Source organism: Prosopis cineraria, unplaced genomic scaffold, assembly GCF_029017545.1.
Source record: "Prosopis cineraria cultivar Desert tree isolate PC_DT_omini unplaced genomic scaffold, ASM2901754v1 PC12, whole genome shotgun sequence".
Lineage (NCBI taxonomy): Eukaryota > Viridiplantae > Streptophyta > Magnoliopsida > Fabales > Fabaceae > Prosopis > Prosopis cineraria.
The window spans coordinates 5,886,047-5,902,187 of NW_026555343.1; the positions used below are offsets into that span (position 1 = coordinate 5,886,047).

Consider the following 16,141-nt stretch of genomic DNA (forward strand, 5'->3'; position numbering starts at 1 on the left):
TTTTTTTATGAAACTCAATTCCATCAAAATATATAGAAATAATTTTTATATGAAAGCCAAATCCAACCTCATTTTAACCAATCAAACATAAAATTTCAGTTCCAATTTCATATCCATTTTCACCCTCAATTCCATCATACCAAACGGATCCTTATTTGTCATCCCACCTCATTGAATTTGGCAGTCATGCATCCATAATGCCCCAGAAATACCGTCCTCGTACATGAGAAAGAAATTTGAAATTTCAATTTCAAAACCTTAAAAACTAAACAGACCTTAGGCAAACGCATTTGGAATTCCGATTTCAACTTTTGCATATCCAATACACTCGACCTGATCATAAAATAAGAAAATTACAAAATTACAGGCCTGTTCCTCAACTGAAACCACGCTCTATGAGCATTATGTAGATAAATTTAAGTCTTCCGTAATAAAAAGAATCCTAGAACTCGACAGGTTTACAGACAAAACTTCATAAATAGTTCAATCATCAGGGAACAAACGCAAAATTAAGCAATGGCCACCCTCAGTCTCCTCCCTCGTCTCCCACAAAATCAACAGCCAAATTGATCAATGATCAGATCAACGCCTGGACGAGGACCATGTTGATGACGACCTCGAACCCCCACCAGCACCAAAAGCAGGTCTTCGATCGTCACTACGCCATCTGTCACCATCCTGCCTGCCAGAGTTTGTCCATCGATCTGTTTCTGGAGGAGGAGCAGTATGGCTTGTAACGTCGGTTCTCTCACGGCGGAACTTAGGAACATATTTCCCAGGGGTCGGCGCAGCAGCAGCTGCAGCAGCTGCAGGAGCAGTAGATCCAGCCTCCGATGGGCAGGCTGAGGGTTCAAGAGGCTTCACAGCCGCTTCACCACTTCTTCCAAATAACGCTTCTTTCTTTTGCCTCTCTGCCTTCTCTTCCAGTTCCCGCTCTCTTTGCCTCTGCTTTTCTGCTATCTCAGCCAATTTGGCCAAGCGCTCAGCCTCTTCCTTCTTCCGCCTCTCAGCCTCTGAAAATTCATCAATACCATTAAGCAATGCAAATATAGAAAGGATGAAACGGATCTGACTGTGGAACAGAGCATTCATAAATGAGTGTGTTTATGCAAATAAGTTTGTGGTGAGGTTACCTTCGCGCTTCCGAACCTCCTCCTCTTCACGCAATTTTTGCTGTATCTCTTCTTCTTGCCTCAGATAATACTTCAACTTCCTCATCTTTTCCCTCTCTTGTCTCCTGGACTGTAAAATCCTTGAGATTCGCTCCTCTCTTTCCCGCCTCAATCTATTAAATTCTGCCTGACGACGACTGACAACTCTCTCTTGATAAATATCCTGCACAAACATTACCACGATTCAGCAAAATGGTGAGTCAGTGAGAAAATGCAAGGTTGGTCCCAAGTAGGTGGAGAACAGACCGGAAGCACATTATAATGAACTAGAAAATTAAATGCCTCAAACAAAATTCTCTGGTAGCGTTCTCTAAATAGTTTCCATCCACTATTAAAGCCGATAACACAAGTCATCTATTACAATTCTTAAAAGACCATTAACAGTAAACAAGCCACAAAAGTTGATGTTTACTGACTTTATTGCCAACCATACGTGCCAGCCTTTCCTTCTCCTTGAGATCTCCTTCATGGCGCTGTTTGCTAACTTCTATCTCAAGCTGCATTAAAGCATAGGTAGGTCAAAGGGATAATTCATTATTTTATCATGCAAATAAAAGAATCAAAATATTACACTAACAGTAATTCCAATAAACCTGTTGCTCACGCTCATGAAGAAGCTTCTCTTCAACTAGACGCTTTTGATACGCAGCTTCAATCAAGGGAGCAGCCTCCTCTCTTTTGGCTCTTTCCAAATAGTCCATTGTCTTAGCTAATTTTTGTAGTTTCTTTTCCATTTCTTGTCTTTCCCGGAGTTGTTCAGTCAAAGTCATCTCCATCAGTGTTTGCTTGGTCAGTTTCTCCTGCAGATATAACTTCAATCAATAGCTACCAACCAAAATAATTGGAAATTTAGTCAGGAAGTAGACTTCAACTTACACCCTCTATGATTGGCTTCTTTCCCTTCTTTTTAATGCGCTTCTCAGCTTCCTGAAGCAATGCTTGAGCTTCTTCCATTTCTCTTTCTTCTATTTCTCTGAGGATTCTCTGATTCTTCCGCTGCTCATACTCATTGGCAAGTCTTCTTTGTTCTGCTTCTTCAGTTATTTTCTGCAGTCTTAATCTCTTTGATTCCTCCTCTCTTTCCTTCAATTACACAAGATTAAAGGGAAAATTGAATCGCTTAAAATGATCAGATTGAAATTGCAATCCATGCAGCACTAACTCACAAGCCCATACCATTTCAAGAAGCTGACGTTCTTGTTCTTCTTTTCGCTTCTCAATAATTGATTTCCGTGCAAGAAGCCTCTTGTGTTCCTTGGCCACAACCTCGTTCAAAGTGGGAAGCAAAGCTGCAATTTTTGATGGTTTTCTATCAGGAGGATAAATCATTTGTCTTGCCTTATTCAGATGCTCAGCAAAATTAGCCAAATGATCCCTTAAGCCATCAGACTCAAGACTCTGCAATATAAACCGAGCAATTACTATTCACTTTAAGTACAGTTGGACTAACCAGCAAGATTTCTAGACACCTCAGGATGGTGTTAATTAAAAGCCCCATTTTCAACATATCACAAGGAACGGTGTTTTCAGCAAAAGCAAAATTGATTGCCAGGTACATCTATTTAACATGCCAAAGATTGAATCTGAAACATTATCAGGCAAAAGGGTATTGTCTTCCTATCTTATCATGCAATAGTAGGGCAACTAAACTAATTGAATGGAAACATACCGTCTTGCAGAAAACCACAACATTCCTCATGTGGTCAACTTTCATGGATACAAATTGATGCTTCGCAGCATCCACAGAAATCTTTTCCACAACAGAAAAATCAAAAAACGGGATCATTCCGGATAAGGTCTCAATCTTCATTGTCTGGTAAACATTGGACACCTGAAAAACCAAAAGGACAACATTTAGCATACATAATTAAACATTCCCAGAAGAAACAATTAAACATCCAAAAATTGACCCCATATATTAAAATGCACCTGCTGTAGCAACCTCAAAGTAGCTAGTTTCTCCAGTGCTGGGACATACTGAGACAGTTGTACCTCCGGGACAGAAGCAGTGGAAAGCTTACCCCCTAGCTTTGATATTTTTGTTACGAGAGGCTGAACTTTTGATGGAAGATCTAGGGGAAAAAATTCATGTTCCAGGAGATGATAAATGTCCTTCACTTCCTGAGTTACACAAGACATTACACCCTTGGACACCTGTGGTGACAACCAGAAGACATGAGATTAACTGTACCACCGGTAATTTAAAAAATAGATATTTGTGAAACTTTGCTGGGGTCAATGTGGCACATATACTCCGAACCCTTTATTTTAACCTCACTATCAATTATTTCTAAGCTGCAGGCTAAATGAAAGGATGAATAAATGGAAGGGGGACGGAGGGAGAAAGATGGGGGAAAATTCCACAGAAAATTCTGATATCCAGAATATAAACGAAGTCTTACAACCTAAAGCTTTTTAGTCTTAAGTTTCGCAACCTAATTAAACATTTAAACCCCCCCAACCACAAACCATGCAAACAACAAAAATTAAAAAAAAAAGCACAAGCATGTTATGTAAGAAAAGAAAAGAAAATAAAACGCACACAAGCAATAATAACAGCCATAATGGACTCTACCAATATCACATCCTGAATTAAGTAAAAGGGCAAAGATAAAAGACAAATTATTCATAATGCACCGATGAATTTTCAGTTCAGTGCACAAAATGATGAAGAAATTGATGCACACTAAAAGTAAATTAAAACAGAATTGCCAAGCTAAACAAAGATTCAACCTTACCAGTTCAGCAAGAAGAGCTGACCTTGAAAGCTGAGGGAAGGGAAAAAGAAAAAGGTAACAAAAGCAAAAAGTTAGAACCAGGGAAAAATAATGTACCAACATGAGAGAAGAACAGTTAAAAAGGTATGTTACCACTTCTCTGCTCTCTGGTTTACTTTCAAGGCTAAAACCAATAAGATTAGCCATCCTCAAATTCCTCTCCTTTTCATGCTCCAATTCCAAATGAGAAGCACCCTGAGTGTGATCATGGGGAGGCACTGAAAGTGCAGCCAGAACAACAGATGAAGCTATCAATTGCAGATCCTTCTGGCTCAGATTCTTATTGAAGCTCTTCTGAAGCAAAAAGAGCCTGAACCATGCATATGCATGATAAAGATGGCTTGATGATATCCAAAATATTTCTGTAAGCTTAGCATAGTAAAGAACCATCAACGATGCCTTGGGTGTTTTCTTGACAATGCACATTAGTCCATGTATATCTTCAATAGATCTAAAAGCTTCCTGCAAAAAAAAAAAATTCAAGTGTGTGTTGCTATGCTACAATTCTTTAAAAGACACTAGAAAAAATAGGAAAGAATAACTAACCTGCCAGAGTTCAAGTTCAGTGGCCACTTTCAGTTGCTCAAATCTGGTATCTAGATATAGTTGCAAGCTTTCAGGTGCTGAAAGATCAGGTCGGTCCCGTTGGTCTCGATATTTATTAAGATTGGCTAGATGGTTTCTAATAATTTCACAAAGTCTGCGGAACTCTGTTGTTCGCTTATATTGCTTACAAAATTGAAAAGCGCGATGCGCTGTCATCTACGCAAAGGAAAACAGTTGACCAAGAGTTCAATAAATATTCAGATCAAATCAAGGAATACAAAATATCTGAGTGCAATAACAATTAGCAAAACCTATAATACCCAAACCCAACCAATTAATTACTCGCTCCTGTTAACATTTTAAACTCAGGAACAGTGTATTGTTAATCAATATGGACCACAGGTGCATGGCAATCACATTGTCCCTGAAGCCAGAAAAAATTATACATATCCATGAGGCTCTATTCTTTCTTAGATATTCTAATTAAGATTACTCTAAGATAAAATGATGGCTGGAGCCATCCATAGAACGAGCAATACCAGATATATATATATATATAAAGGGTTACATTTCTGAAAAAATAAATACAATAGGGAATTTCAAGTCTGGTGATAGTCCATATGTCAACGACAAACAAAAATTGAGAAAGAGATCAATAAATAATTGATTAGGGTGAAAAACTTTGGAAGATAAACGTGAAACTTTATAAATAACAGCTAGTACAGCAAAACAAAAGGGGGGAACAAAAGGCTTACAGCATACAGAGCTTCCAGTTTTGAATTGTTCCGTAATATTTCAAGCACTGTCCTGTATGTTTCCCAAAGAAATTTAAACCATGGAGTAACAACTTCCCGGTCAGATCTTTCTTTTCCTTTCTCCCCACTCACATAGCTAAGCATCAAGTCCTCGGGCCTTTTATCCGCCTCTAAATCATCAACATCAAGAGCCTCTTCTAACGCCTGTGCCTGGCTGCGAGCTTGTTCAGCTTTCTCAGTTGACAGATGCATGAAATGTTTGATCACCTCCTCCAGTGAACTAACATTAACTTGTTGACATATAATACGATACTGAATGAGCCCATCCTTTGCAAATCGCCCTTTCCGCATGTCTACGCACAGTTCTACATATTTAAACATTATCCTTTCAAGCGTCTTCTGCCATGCTCTATATCTTTTTGAAGTGATAAGGCCATGAAGAGTTTGCAAAGCATCTTGCTTCTGTCCAACATTGATCAATTCTGTACATTGAATTTTACAAAGAATAAAAACACTGCATTAATACATTTGAAAATAGAATCATACAAATAAAGGACTGAAAGTATTTAGCTAAGAAGTTAGGAAGTAAAAGTTAATCTCTCAAACTGACCTTCAGCTCTTTTTAGAGCGTTTTCAGGCTTCAGAAAAGAACTCATTTTGGGCTTTCAGCAGAAATCAACTATCCCCTGCTCAAAAATGAAAATATAAAATGAATACCAAGAGTAAACAAATTTCCTATTTACAGAACAAAAGAGAAAAACTACATCTACGTAAAATATGAGGGCAATCGGGTAAATCTAGGAACTTTCATAAAGTTACATTTTTTTCCGTCAAACAGACATTGGAAATATAAAATCATCCATTGAGTTCAGCCGAGTTAAGCAAAACCTTGCCGAGAATCAGTGAATTAAAGGCTCAGAGATGCGCAAATAACGACAAACCGAACGTATCACCGAAATAAGGTACAGAGAACAGAGAAGTGTCATCAAATTTACGATCGAAACTACGATAACTAATACAGGGGGAAACTAGATAAGCAGGAAAAAAAAAGGGTTACAATTTCGAAGATCACGAACAACACTAAAACCCTAGAAATCCACGGCTGCTATTGAGGTAGGGTGAAAACCAAACAGAGCCAACAGGGATTCATCATTATGAACGTTCGTCAGTTACAGAGACTCAAACGGGTGTGCTCACATAAAAAGAGTGAGATTGAGAACGGAAAGTGAGGGAAAAAACAGAGACAAAAGAAACCTGGGTCGTTTGTTCAAAGAGTAGATCCCACAGAGATGGCCGCCCACTCTCCAGCGTTGGTATTACCCTAGAGAGCACGAGAGCACAAAAGAGCGTTGCGATGTGCTGTGCCGAGCAACTTACCTATTCTATTATTATCACTTGTAAGTTGTAACAATCCGGACCGGATTTTGGGCCATGAACGGGTCGAATTTTCCACATCTATTTATCTTTGGGGCTCAACCTTCATCGGCCCAGGAGATGCCCCCCTTTTATTATTTACAAAATAGGTAAAACACATTCATCAATCTCAATCATTTCATCCAATTTTATTTTTAATATTTATAATTTTTTCTAATATTTTCAATTTTTAATAAACTTGGGTGATTTTATTTATATTTTTAATGTTTTTAATTTTTATAATAAAGATTGAAAACTTTAAAAATAATACAGAGATTAAAATTTAAATATAATAAAATTACAAAGATCAATGATTGTATTATATATATATATATATATATATATTTATAAAACTGTTGATCTCTCTATTTTTTTTAACATATTTTGATAGTAGTTTTTATACTGTCTTCATTACTCCAAATCCTTTAAATTTTATTAGTTTATTTACAACATCATTATTTATTGTCATTGATAGAATTAAATCTACTAATATGTACATAACTTTAATAATTATATTATTGAGTCGATAAAATTATGATAAGTTAGACATTATGAACCTATTTTTTTATTTTTTATTTTTTTATTTTTAAAAATAAAAAAATTAAAAATTATTTGGATAAGTATTTTTCATTTAATTGTTTCCAAAACTATTTTTATTTTTTATTTTTTTAACAAAAATAGAAACAACTTTAAGTTATTTTCATTTTATTTTTTTATTTTTAAAATACATTATATTTGATTATTAAAAATTATAGTTACCTTGATTAATTTTTATTATTAATTACCACCATTAACTATTTATAATTATCATTGTCAGTCTATTTTTTTATTCTTAAACTGTTTTTTAATTGACATAACTAAATGAATTTTTATTTTATTTTATTTTAAAAACAATTTTAAAATATATATTACAAAACAGTTTTTGAAAATAAAAAATAAGAACAGAAACCAAACAAGCCCTACATGAGCAAAATGGTCACTAACTTTACTACCTATTGCATGTTTGAGAATTCCAATTTAAAGTCCCCCCTGTTTTTTTGGCCCACTACTCATTTTTTATACAAGTAACAATATTTATGTATATATTAGCCATGATTAAATTCTCATAGTCATATTTAAAATTATAGGTACTAAAATTGTAGACATATAAAATTTCAGGAGTCAAAAACAATGAAAAAAATATAAAATCTGACACCATAATATGCTAAAAATATAAGGATTAATAGTTGTACTTTTTCTTGAAAAGAAAAAAAAAGATAATCCACGTAAAAATAAATTGATTTTTAAGAAATATGCACGAGAATTAAGTTATTATATTAAAATTGTGAGAACTTATATTTCTTATTTCTTAATAAATTACATTTTGTATGAAATTTAAGTTTTTAATATAAGTACATCTTTTCTCTCGAGTTACTATAACACTTGGCAAAATAGATAATCATCCACACAGTTTGAAGAACCAAAGGATTGTCTAACATGTATTCATTAATATTTTTTAACTTTACGTCAGCCAAGTATCATTGCTTGAGTGGAATCTTTTGGAAATAATACGAATCATCAATATCAATTTAACATTTAATACATTTAAAATATAAAATATAAATATATGTAAATTACAAATATTAACTAGTTGTGACTATTAGAAGTTTTTCTTCATATTTTTTATTCCGGGAAAATGATAGTAAAATCTTAAAAGAGGAAATGAATTGGAAAAATAATAATAAAATTCTTCAAATTATATAAATAACAATCTGATTTCTCAAAAACCATAACTTCACAAAGATTCCTAAAGATTTTTATATCAATAAATTTAAAGTAAAAAAATTATTTTACTCTTATTAAAAGCAACAAACCCTAATCACACCTTGAAGGATAACAACTTTTATTCTATAAATTATAAGAGTTAAATAAGAAATCACAACTTGTTAATTGTAATTTCACTATTACAGGAAGCACTTTTAACAACGATTATTTTAAACTTTTAATGTTAATTATTAAGGGGAAGTAAAAAGAGGAGAAGTGAAAAGTAGACTTTTAACGTCAGTTATTTAACCGATGTCAAAAATTACTTTCCATGTCGGTTATATAACTAATTGATGTGAAAAGTCTACGAAAATCAATTAAATTTTTTTAAAAAAATTAACTATTAACAATGATTATTTAAAAACCATTATTAAAAATAGTTTTAACCATAGTTGTTAACAACGGTTATTTGGAACAACCATGGTTAAAACTATTTTTAATAGTGGTTTTCAAATAACCACTGTTAAAAGGTAATTTTTTAAAAAAAAATCAATTGATTTTTTTTATAACATTCAAACTTAAACTTATAAATTTTTTTCTTAAAATAGGACATCAAAAAATTTTAATAATCACAACAGCAACAATTAAAAATATTTACTAGAAACATAATAATTCTAAAACTTTAACTATCAAAATTACACAACAAAATTGATTACAATAAATTTAATTCCTTATATAAAGGATAAATTTCACTCTATCAAAAGCTCAACCAAAAAGCAAAGAATTTCAATTTCTCCCCTTAATATAAATAACATATCAAAAAAATAACAAATAAAAAAATTATGAAGAACAAAAATAAAAATGTGAAGATAATAATTTAAATCCAACTACTATAATTTTCATAAATCAATAAAAAATACAAAAATAATAACAATGAGACTTACTTAGAATTTACTAAAGAAGAAAATATAACTCAAACAATCCACTTAAAGTAACACCCAACAATGGAGAAGGAGGAAGGAACAACCATTCACTGAAAAAAAAAACCATATGAAGAAGATTCACCTACAATGGGAGAAGAGGAAAGAAGGAAGAAAGCAAATGGAGATCTAAAATTAAAGAACTCACTTGAACCCATACACAAGAGATGATAACAATGGATTTGCTCTAAAGATGAAGATTGATAGCAACGGAGCTTGATGGACTTTGAACAGTGAAAGGAGATGGCCAACAAGCATTGATGGATAGTGAATGGAGCTTCTCAGAGACAAAAATAGGTAAAGGTCAAAGCTTTGAAGGCTAGACGAGTTTAGCAGGAGAGAACTTGAGAAGAGAGAGAAAGAAAGAAAAAAAGAAATAGCTATTTAAATGGTGGATGAAAATGTAGGGAAACCAATTTAAAGAGAAACAACATTGATTTTTTTTTTTCTTGAAAAGAGAGAGAAAGAGGGAAAAAAAGAAATAGCTATTTGAATGGCGGACGAAAATGTAGGGAAATAAATTTAAAGAGAAACAACATCGGTTTTTTTTTTTATAAAAAAAACCGACGTTGTTTCTCTTTTCAACATTGATTCTATAAAAATTAATGTTGAAAATTTTTAAATTTCTTCCCTTATTTTAATTTTTAAGCTCTTTAACGTTGATCATTTGAATAATTGACGTGAAATATACTTTTAATGTCGGTTATTTATATAATCGATATTAAAACTCTTTACCTTATGTACAAAACTATGATTGCCTTTTTTTACAACAGATTTTTACTTAACCAATGTTAAAAAGCAATGTAAAAAATGATTCTTTTAGTAGCGTTTCTATTATTGAAAAATAAATTTTTAAATTAATAAGCTTCAATCACAATTTTAATTTAAAGAGTAGCATCTTTTGTTTTATAAATAACGAGAGTTGAATAAGAAATTATAATTTATCAAGTGTAATTTCTATTATTAAATTCTCAAAATAATAAGTTTCAATCATATTTTTATTTAAGGAATAACAACTTTTATTCAAAGGATTGTAAAAATTGAATAAGAAATCGCAACTTATCAATAATGGTAAAATAATTTTTTTAATTTAAAATTTATTGACACAGAAATTCTTAAGTACTTTAGTGAAATTATGACATTTTAAAAGATTAAATTGTCATTTACATAATTCTCTAGATTTTATTGTCATTTTCTCAAATTAATATCAGTGAGGTTCCTAATAATTTTTTTAAAAAAAATGGTAAATAATAATTTAAGTAATTATAAATTTAAGAATTTCACTTTCAAATATGATATTTAGGGATTGTTTGTTTAAGATTAAAAATAAGTAATGTTAAGATAATTATAAAAAAAGTATTTATTTTGTAGTGATTTTATAAAAATCATATATTATTTTATGTTTGGTTACAATAATAAAAAGTAATTATTTTTTAACTATTTTCATATTTTATGATATATTTGTATATCTCTATTTTAAAAATATTTTTTTATCAAGTTATTTTAAAATTTTATAATATCTTCATGTATCTCTACATTTTTATAATATTCTCTCTCATGTAATGTACCAAATTATTTTTGGAAGCCTTTCAAAGTAATTTTTTAAAATAATAAAAAATATACTTTTTTTCAAATTCAAATTATTTTAAAAAATTTAAGCAAAAAAATAAAATTTCACAAAATAGATTTTTTGAGAAAAAAAAGTGATTTCTTCATTAAGAAAAAACTTTAAAAAATGGTCTCTTAAATTCTACATGTATCTTTCGGTTTACATTTAAAATTTCTATTTGCAATTTATTAGTTCTAACTGTTATTAGTTTCCTCTTAGGAGACTTTATTGTCATTCTCTGATTTATTTTAGATTAAAAGTTTTTAACTTTGAATTTTTGCCTATATTCTTCGTATAAAGGTGGAAACATCAAGCCAACGAAGAGCTTCTCTATTTGATCGGTTTTCTTTCTATTGAAGACTCACTCTCCCAATTTTCAGTTTCAATATCCTGAAAACTCATCTCAAGCTCCAAAGAAGTATTTCAACACCGATTCTTGACACACAATTTATTCTATTCAATTAATTCAGCAATTTATAACTTAAACTACTGCACATTACACTTTACATATAGCTAGACTAACATGATAATGGCAGAAATATTGGCACCAAAACAGAACGAGAAATTTGGATGAATAATTTGAGATGCAGTCAATTGCTCTACATTTCTTCCTTTGGTTAAAACAGCCCCTGAATCTTGACTCGTCATCAATGAACACAAATGAGAAGAACCTGTAGCAATAGAACAAAAAGTTCTTTCTCTTCCCACTGGACGGAAATAAGTGCTCTGTGCTTTTTCACAAAGTTGGGTTCCATAAAAGATACTATTATTCTTTTTAGAAGTAACATCATTTGAAAACTTTAACTGTATATATATGAAGTTAAATATATTTTCCTATTTTATTAACAAAAGCATGAGAAAGTGCTATCAATAAGAGGAATAATATAAAGCTTGCTGTTCTGATCTTTCTGAAACAACGAGGACAGATAATTTTGAATTAACTTCTAACAAGCACAACACATTGTGTATGTGAGCAACATTAGTTTCAAACCTTTTAATTCAGACTCAACTATATAGCTAAAGATCATGAAGCTCACTAGTGCTGAGAAATCTTAGCCACAAATTCTGCAATATTTTGATCAGAACTTCCTCCCTCATTGACAGAATTCCTGATCAAATTCTTCCATTTGATTGCATTTTCCTTCATTTCTTTTCCTTTTTCACTTTCCATTACTTCCTTGACACAATGTTTCAACACTTCTTGTCTGAGAATTCCTTTCTCATCCATTGAAACTCTGAGTCCCACTTTCCAAACATCCACAATAGTCTTCAAATTAGTGCTTTGATCACTCCAGTTTGGTACTCCAATCATTGGAACTCCTAAACTCAGAGCTTCTAAAGTGGAATTCCACCCACAATGAGTAACAAAGCATCCCACAGCCTCATGTGACAGTACTCTTACTTGGGGACACCAAGTCACAATCAAACCCTTCTCTGAACTAATTTCTGGAATGTTCTTTGGAAGCTTGGGCTCTTCAGATTCCCTAACCACCCACAAGAAATAAGTGTCTGTATCTATCAAACCACATGCTAATTCCTGCATCTGCTCCTCACTGAGAGATACTAAACTTCCAAAGGAGACATATATAACTGATGCTTTGGGCTTATCATGAAGCCATTCCATGCAAATATCATTTTTGGGTTTGAACGTGCTCATATCATAGTCATCATCGTCTCGGATCCTCTCGTCTAAGAAAATGGATGGCAAAGTCGGTCCTATTGTCCTCAATGGCCACATCTCTCTCATCCAATCCACAACCTGAGAGCTTTTAACTATCAGTTCACTAGAAAAGTACTAGTTTGGAAAATATGACCACATGGAATGGCTGCAAAACAAGCACCTAGAAATCGATCAACACATTGATGTATGAAAGTTTTATCACATGATGAATTATGCCATGAAGAACTAAAACTTGCAAAATTCACACCAATTGGCAAAGAAAGGAGCCACTGAAATTTTAATTCCAGAAGAAAACTGAAGTGAAATTAGATGGCATGAAATTCTCAGTTTGATGAATACTTTAGATTTATTTCTCGCGTAGCATGCTGTCAAAGAGTTATCATACCAATTTATGCAGTATTATTTCTCTTTCAGACCAAATTCAAACCAAAAGTCCAATATGGAAGCAAAAAAATACAATTTCACAACTTAATTAATTATTCTATTTTGAAGATTGCCGATAACCTTGTAGGTAACATACAAGCTCTTCGGTAAGTTGGAGGTCACAGGTTTGATCCGCCTCTAATCTCATCTCAGATTGCAAAAAATCTATTTCGAAGATCTGTATGCACACATACCTCGTGCTCAAGTTCATAAATCGTGTTGGAGAGGACCCAATCAGCTTTTCCAATGTTGGAGAAATGTTCGACAAGATAGTCCCAGAAGAAAGAGTACATCCCATAGTGAAGATATAAAAACGATGGCAAATCTGAAGGCTCAAGTTCTGGCAATCGAGGAAGCAAAATTTTACTCTCCTTGATCGGAAGCTTCAGAGTCCCTTGATGAAGGTGGAAGTAAATGCTATTGACAGTACAAGATTGGGTCATAAACGCAGCACCAATAAGGCCAAATTTCTTGGCCACATCAAGAACCCATGGAAGGAAAGTATCATAAATAACACAATCTACAGGAAGGAAAGTATCATAAATAACACAATCTACAGGAGCCATTTTTTGAGAGCTTGTCGAGAAGTTCAGATAGGGTTTGAGATCCTACCTTCTGAAAGCGTTCTATATAGGCTTCGGTACTCTCTGCTGCTTTTCTTCCTCCTTCGTCATAGCCATCTGAGATGGTTTCAAAAGCTACGGAAGACTTAGAAGATGATTCAGTGGAAATGGATTTCCAGAAAGAATGAGGGATAACAAAAGTAGCTTTCACTTTGTGGTATACTAAGCGCTTGGAGAACTGAAGCATTGGATTGACATGGCCTTGCAAAGGATGAGGCAATAGAAGGCAATGAGCTTTCCATTGCTTCGCCATTAATTTCTCTCGTGTTCAGCTGTTTTAGTTTTTCATTTGCTTTTACAGGGGCCAGAATCAAAGGACACTCTAATATTGCTTTTCTATGTTCTGTGGAAAGTGGAAACGCTTGAAAAGTTTGATTACATGAGATGAGTCCCACTTCGATGGCATCAATATACAGTATCCTGCTCAAGGCATTTTGTTCAAGATTCGAATAATCAAGCATTGAATAATTTTTATGTTTTTTAACCATATTCTTTGTTCGGTGGTAAAAAAATCATATCATTTATTTATTTATTATTTTTAAAATAATAGTTTGTTAAAATTTTAATTATTATTATCAAGATTCAAATCCTCGCCATGTCAAATAGGATTACTTTGACACTTGTGACTAATAAAAATATTTATATAGAAAATTTAATGAGAATGTCATTACAAATGTACAATATTTTAAAAGATTTAGGTTTAAACTAATTTTTTACTCTTTTTTTTTGCCAGAATTTTACACAATTTACTATTCCCTTTGTCTCAATTTGTAAAACAATTTTTAGGTGAATTTATATTTCAAAATATAAGATACTTTAATAAAAATAAAATTTTATTAATCATGTTTATCTGAATATTTTCCTTCACTCCTTATTATATTTTTTCTCTCCGTGTAAAGTTATATTAAATTAAGGATATTTCTTAAAATTGTTATTTGTGTTTTAAAAAAATTGTAAATTATATTAAATAAACTATATTAATATACGTAACTTTACTAAAAAAAATGTCTTATAAACTTATATGAGAAAGTATTATATTATAGTATGTATAATAATTTTAACGATTCTTTCAACTTCTAATATTCCAGTTATTAAGAACTTTTAGTCCTTTATTAAAAAAAATTAAAATATTTTTAAATTGAATTCAAATTAATATATTGGTCTCAAAGTGTCCTAGTATACATTTTCTACTTTATATGGAATATTTGGTGGAATATCTCAAGGCTTACACTTTTAGCCTAATAGGCTTTGCTACTCAATTTGTACACGGCAATGACTTTTTACATGAGTTTAAAATTGTTGTTTTCCGACCACTCACTTGTAATGGTTCATTGGTTGATTTGGTTTTTGATATATGGGATCAAACAAAAGAGAAAATTAATTTATTATTATCATGCGAATTTCTCGTCATCATATTATGTGGCATTTGGATCTTGTTACATGTAAGAGCCCACGAGTTCAATCAAGGGGCAACCAAGGAGGGTATATAATGATGGAATTCTTGTGGAATTTATATGCATGATTGGTTACGTTGATTTTATTCTTAAAGCTATCTGACATTCTGTAATACTTTTGCGAAGAAGTGGCCACTAACCTGCTTGGATCTAGAATTTTCTGCATTTACTAGGTTGATTTCTTTTATAATCATGATAGTTTTTATGAAATTGAGTTTGATCTCTTTCTATCATGATCAATGTTTTATAAAATTTTTTAAAATTTTTTATATCAAGATAATTATTTTTTTTATTTTAAATAATTTTTAGTATTATGATATTTGTTTAAGTTCTTAAGTTGTGAGGTTAGGTAATTACAAGAGATGAAAGTGATAAAAGCGCTCGTCACTCAAGGCACAAAGAAATCAAGAGGTTTGAATTGGTTGAAATTTTAATTAATAAATAGTGACAGGGTGTGTAGAAGAATTTTGAAATTATAAAAACATTATAATAAGACATGGACATAGATTTAAATCAAATTCAAATTCATAAATTTTTATATAAGTATCAGGGAAATTTATATACAGTGATTTCAAAATTAAATTAAACCGAATAGTCTGACCAATTGGACCACCAGCTAGTCCTTGTTCTGGCTCAATTTGAATCACAAAACCATTGATTGTTAAAAAATCATGAATTAGAATGGTTATGTGAAAATTGGACGGCTCATTTGTTTTTTACTTTATTTCAATTTTAACTTTAAAAAAAAAACTTCCCTTACTTTTCAGTAGAGGTGGGAATAGGTCAGGTCCTTAAATAGTTTCAAGCTAGGTTAATGCCTTATTTAATTAAGTCTATTTAATTAAATAGGCCAAGCTTATTTTTTTAAAAGCTTAGCCTACGAGCCCAATAGATTAGCTTATTTATATACACATATTATATAATATATCACAAACACATTAGTTTTACCATTTAATTTTTAATCA

At 31.9% G+C, this 16,141-nt stretch overlaps 2 protein-coding genes across 2 annotated transcripts; both read right to left on the reverse strand.

The window, feature by feature from the left end:
• Positions 1 to 276: 276 nt before the first annotated feature.
• On the reverse strand, positions 277 to 6,619 carry LOC129288553 (eukaryotic translation initiation factor 3 subunit A). The gene is made up of 14 exons (XM_054925185.1): positions 6,505 to 6,619; positions 5,861 to 5,936; positions 5,251 to 5,732; positions 4,496 to 4,711; positions 4,043 to 4,411; positions 3,911 to 3,940; positions 3,102 to 3,326; positions 2,842 to 3,003; positions 2,349 to 2,570; positions 2,049 to 2,255; positions 1,766 to 1,972; positions 1,589 to 1,669; positions 1,134 to 1,335; positions 277 to 1,013 (listed from the first exon to the last, which is right to left on the reverse strand). The coding sequence occupies exons 2-14, from the start codon at positions 5,904 to 5,906 to the stop codon at positions 583 to 585; spliced, it is 2,880 nt and encodes a 959-aa protein (XP_054781160.1). The 5' UTR covers positions 5,907 to 5,936; positions 6,505 to 6,619; the 3' UTR covers positions 277 to 582.
• A 5,256-nt stretch (positions 6,620 to 11,875) lies between these two features.
• On the reverse strand, positions 11,876 to 14,092 carry LOC129288638 (UDP-glycosyltransferase 74G1-like). Its single transcript, XM_054925316.1, is given in 3 exon segments — positions 11,876 to 12,754; positions 13,294 to 13,653; positions 13,655 to 14,092. Coding segments are annotated over 3 exon segments (1,404 nt in total). The 5' UTR covers positions 13,976 to 14,092; the 3' UTR covers positions 11,876 to 12,031.
• Between the last annotated feature and the right edge of the window lie 2,049 nt (positions 14,093 to 16,141).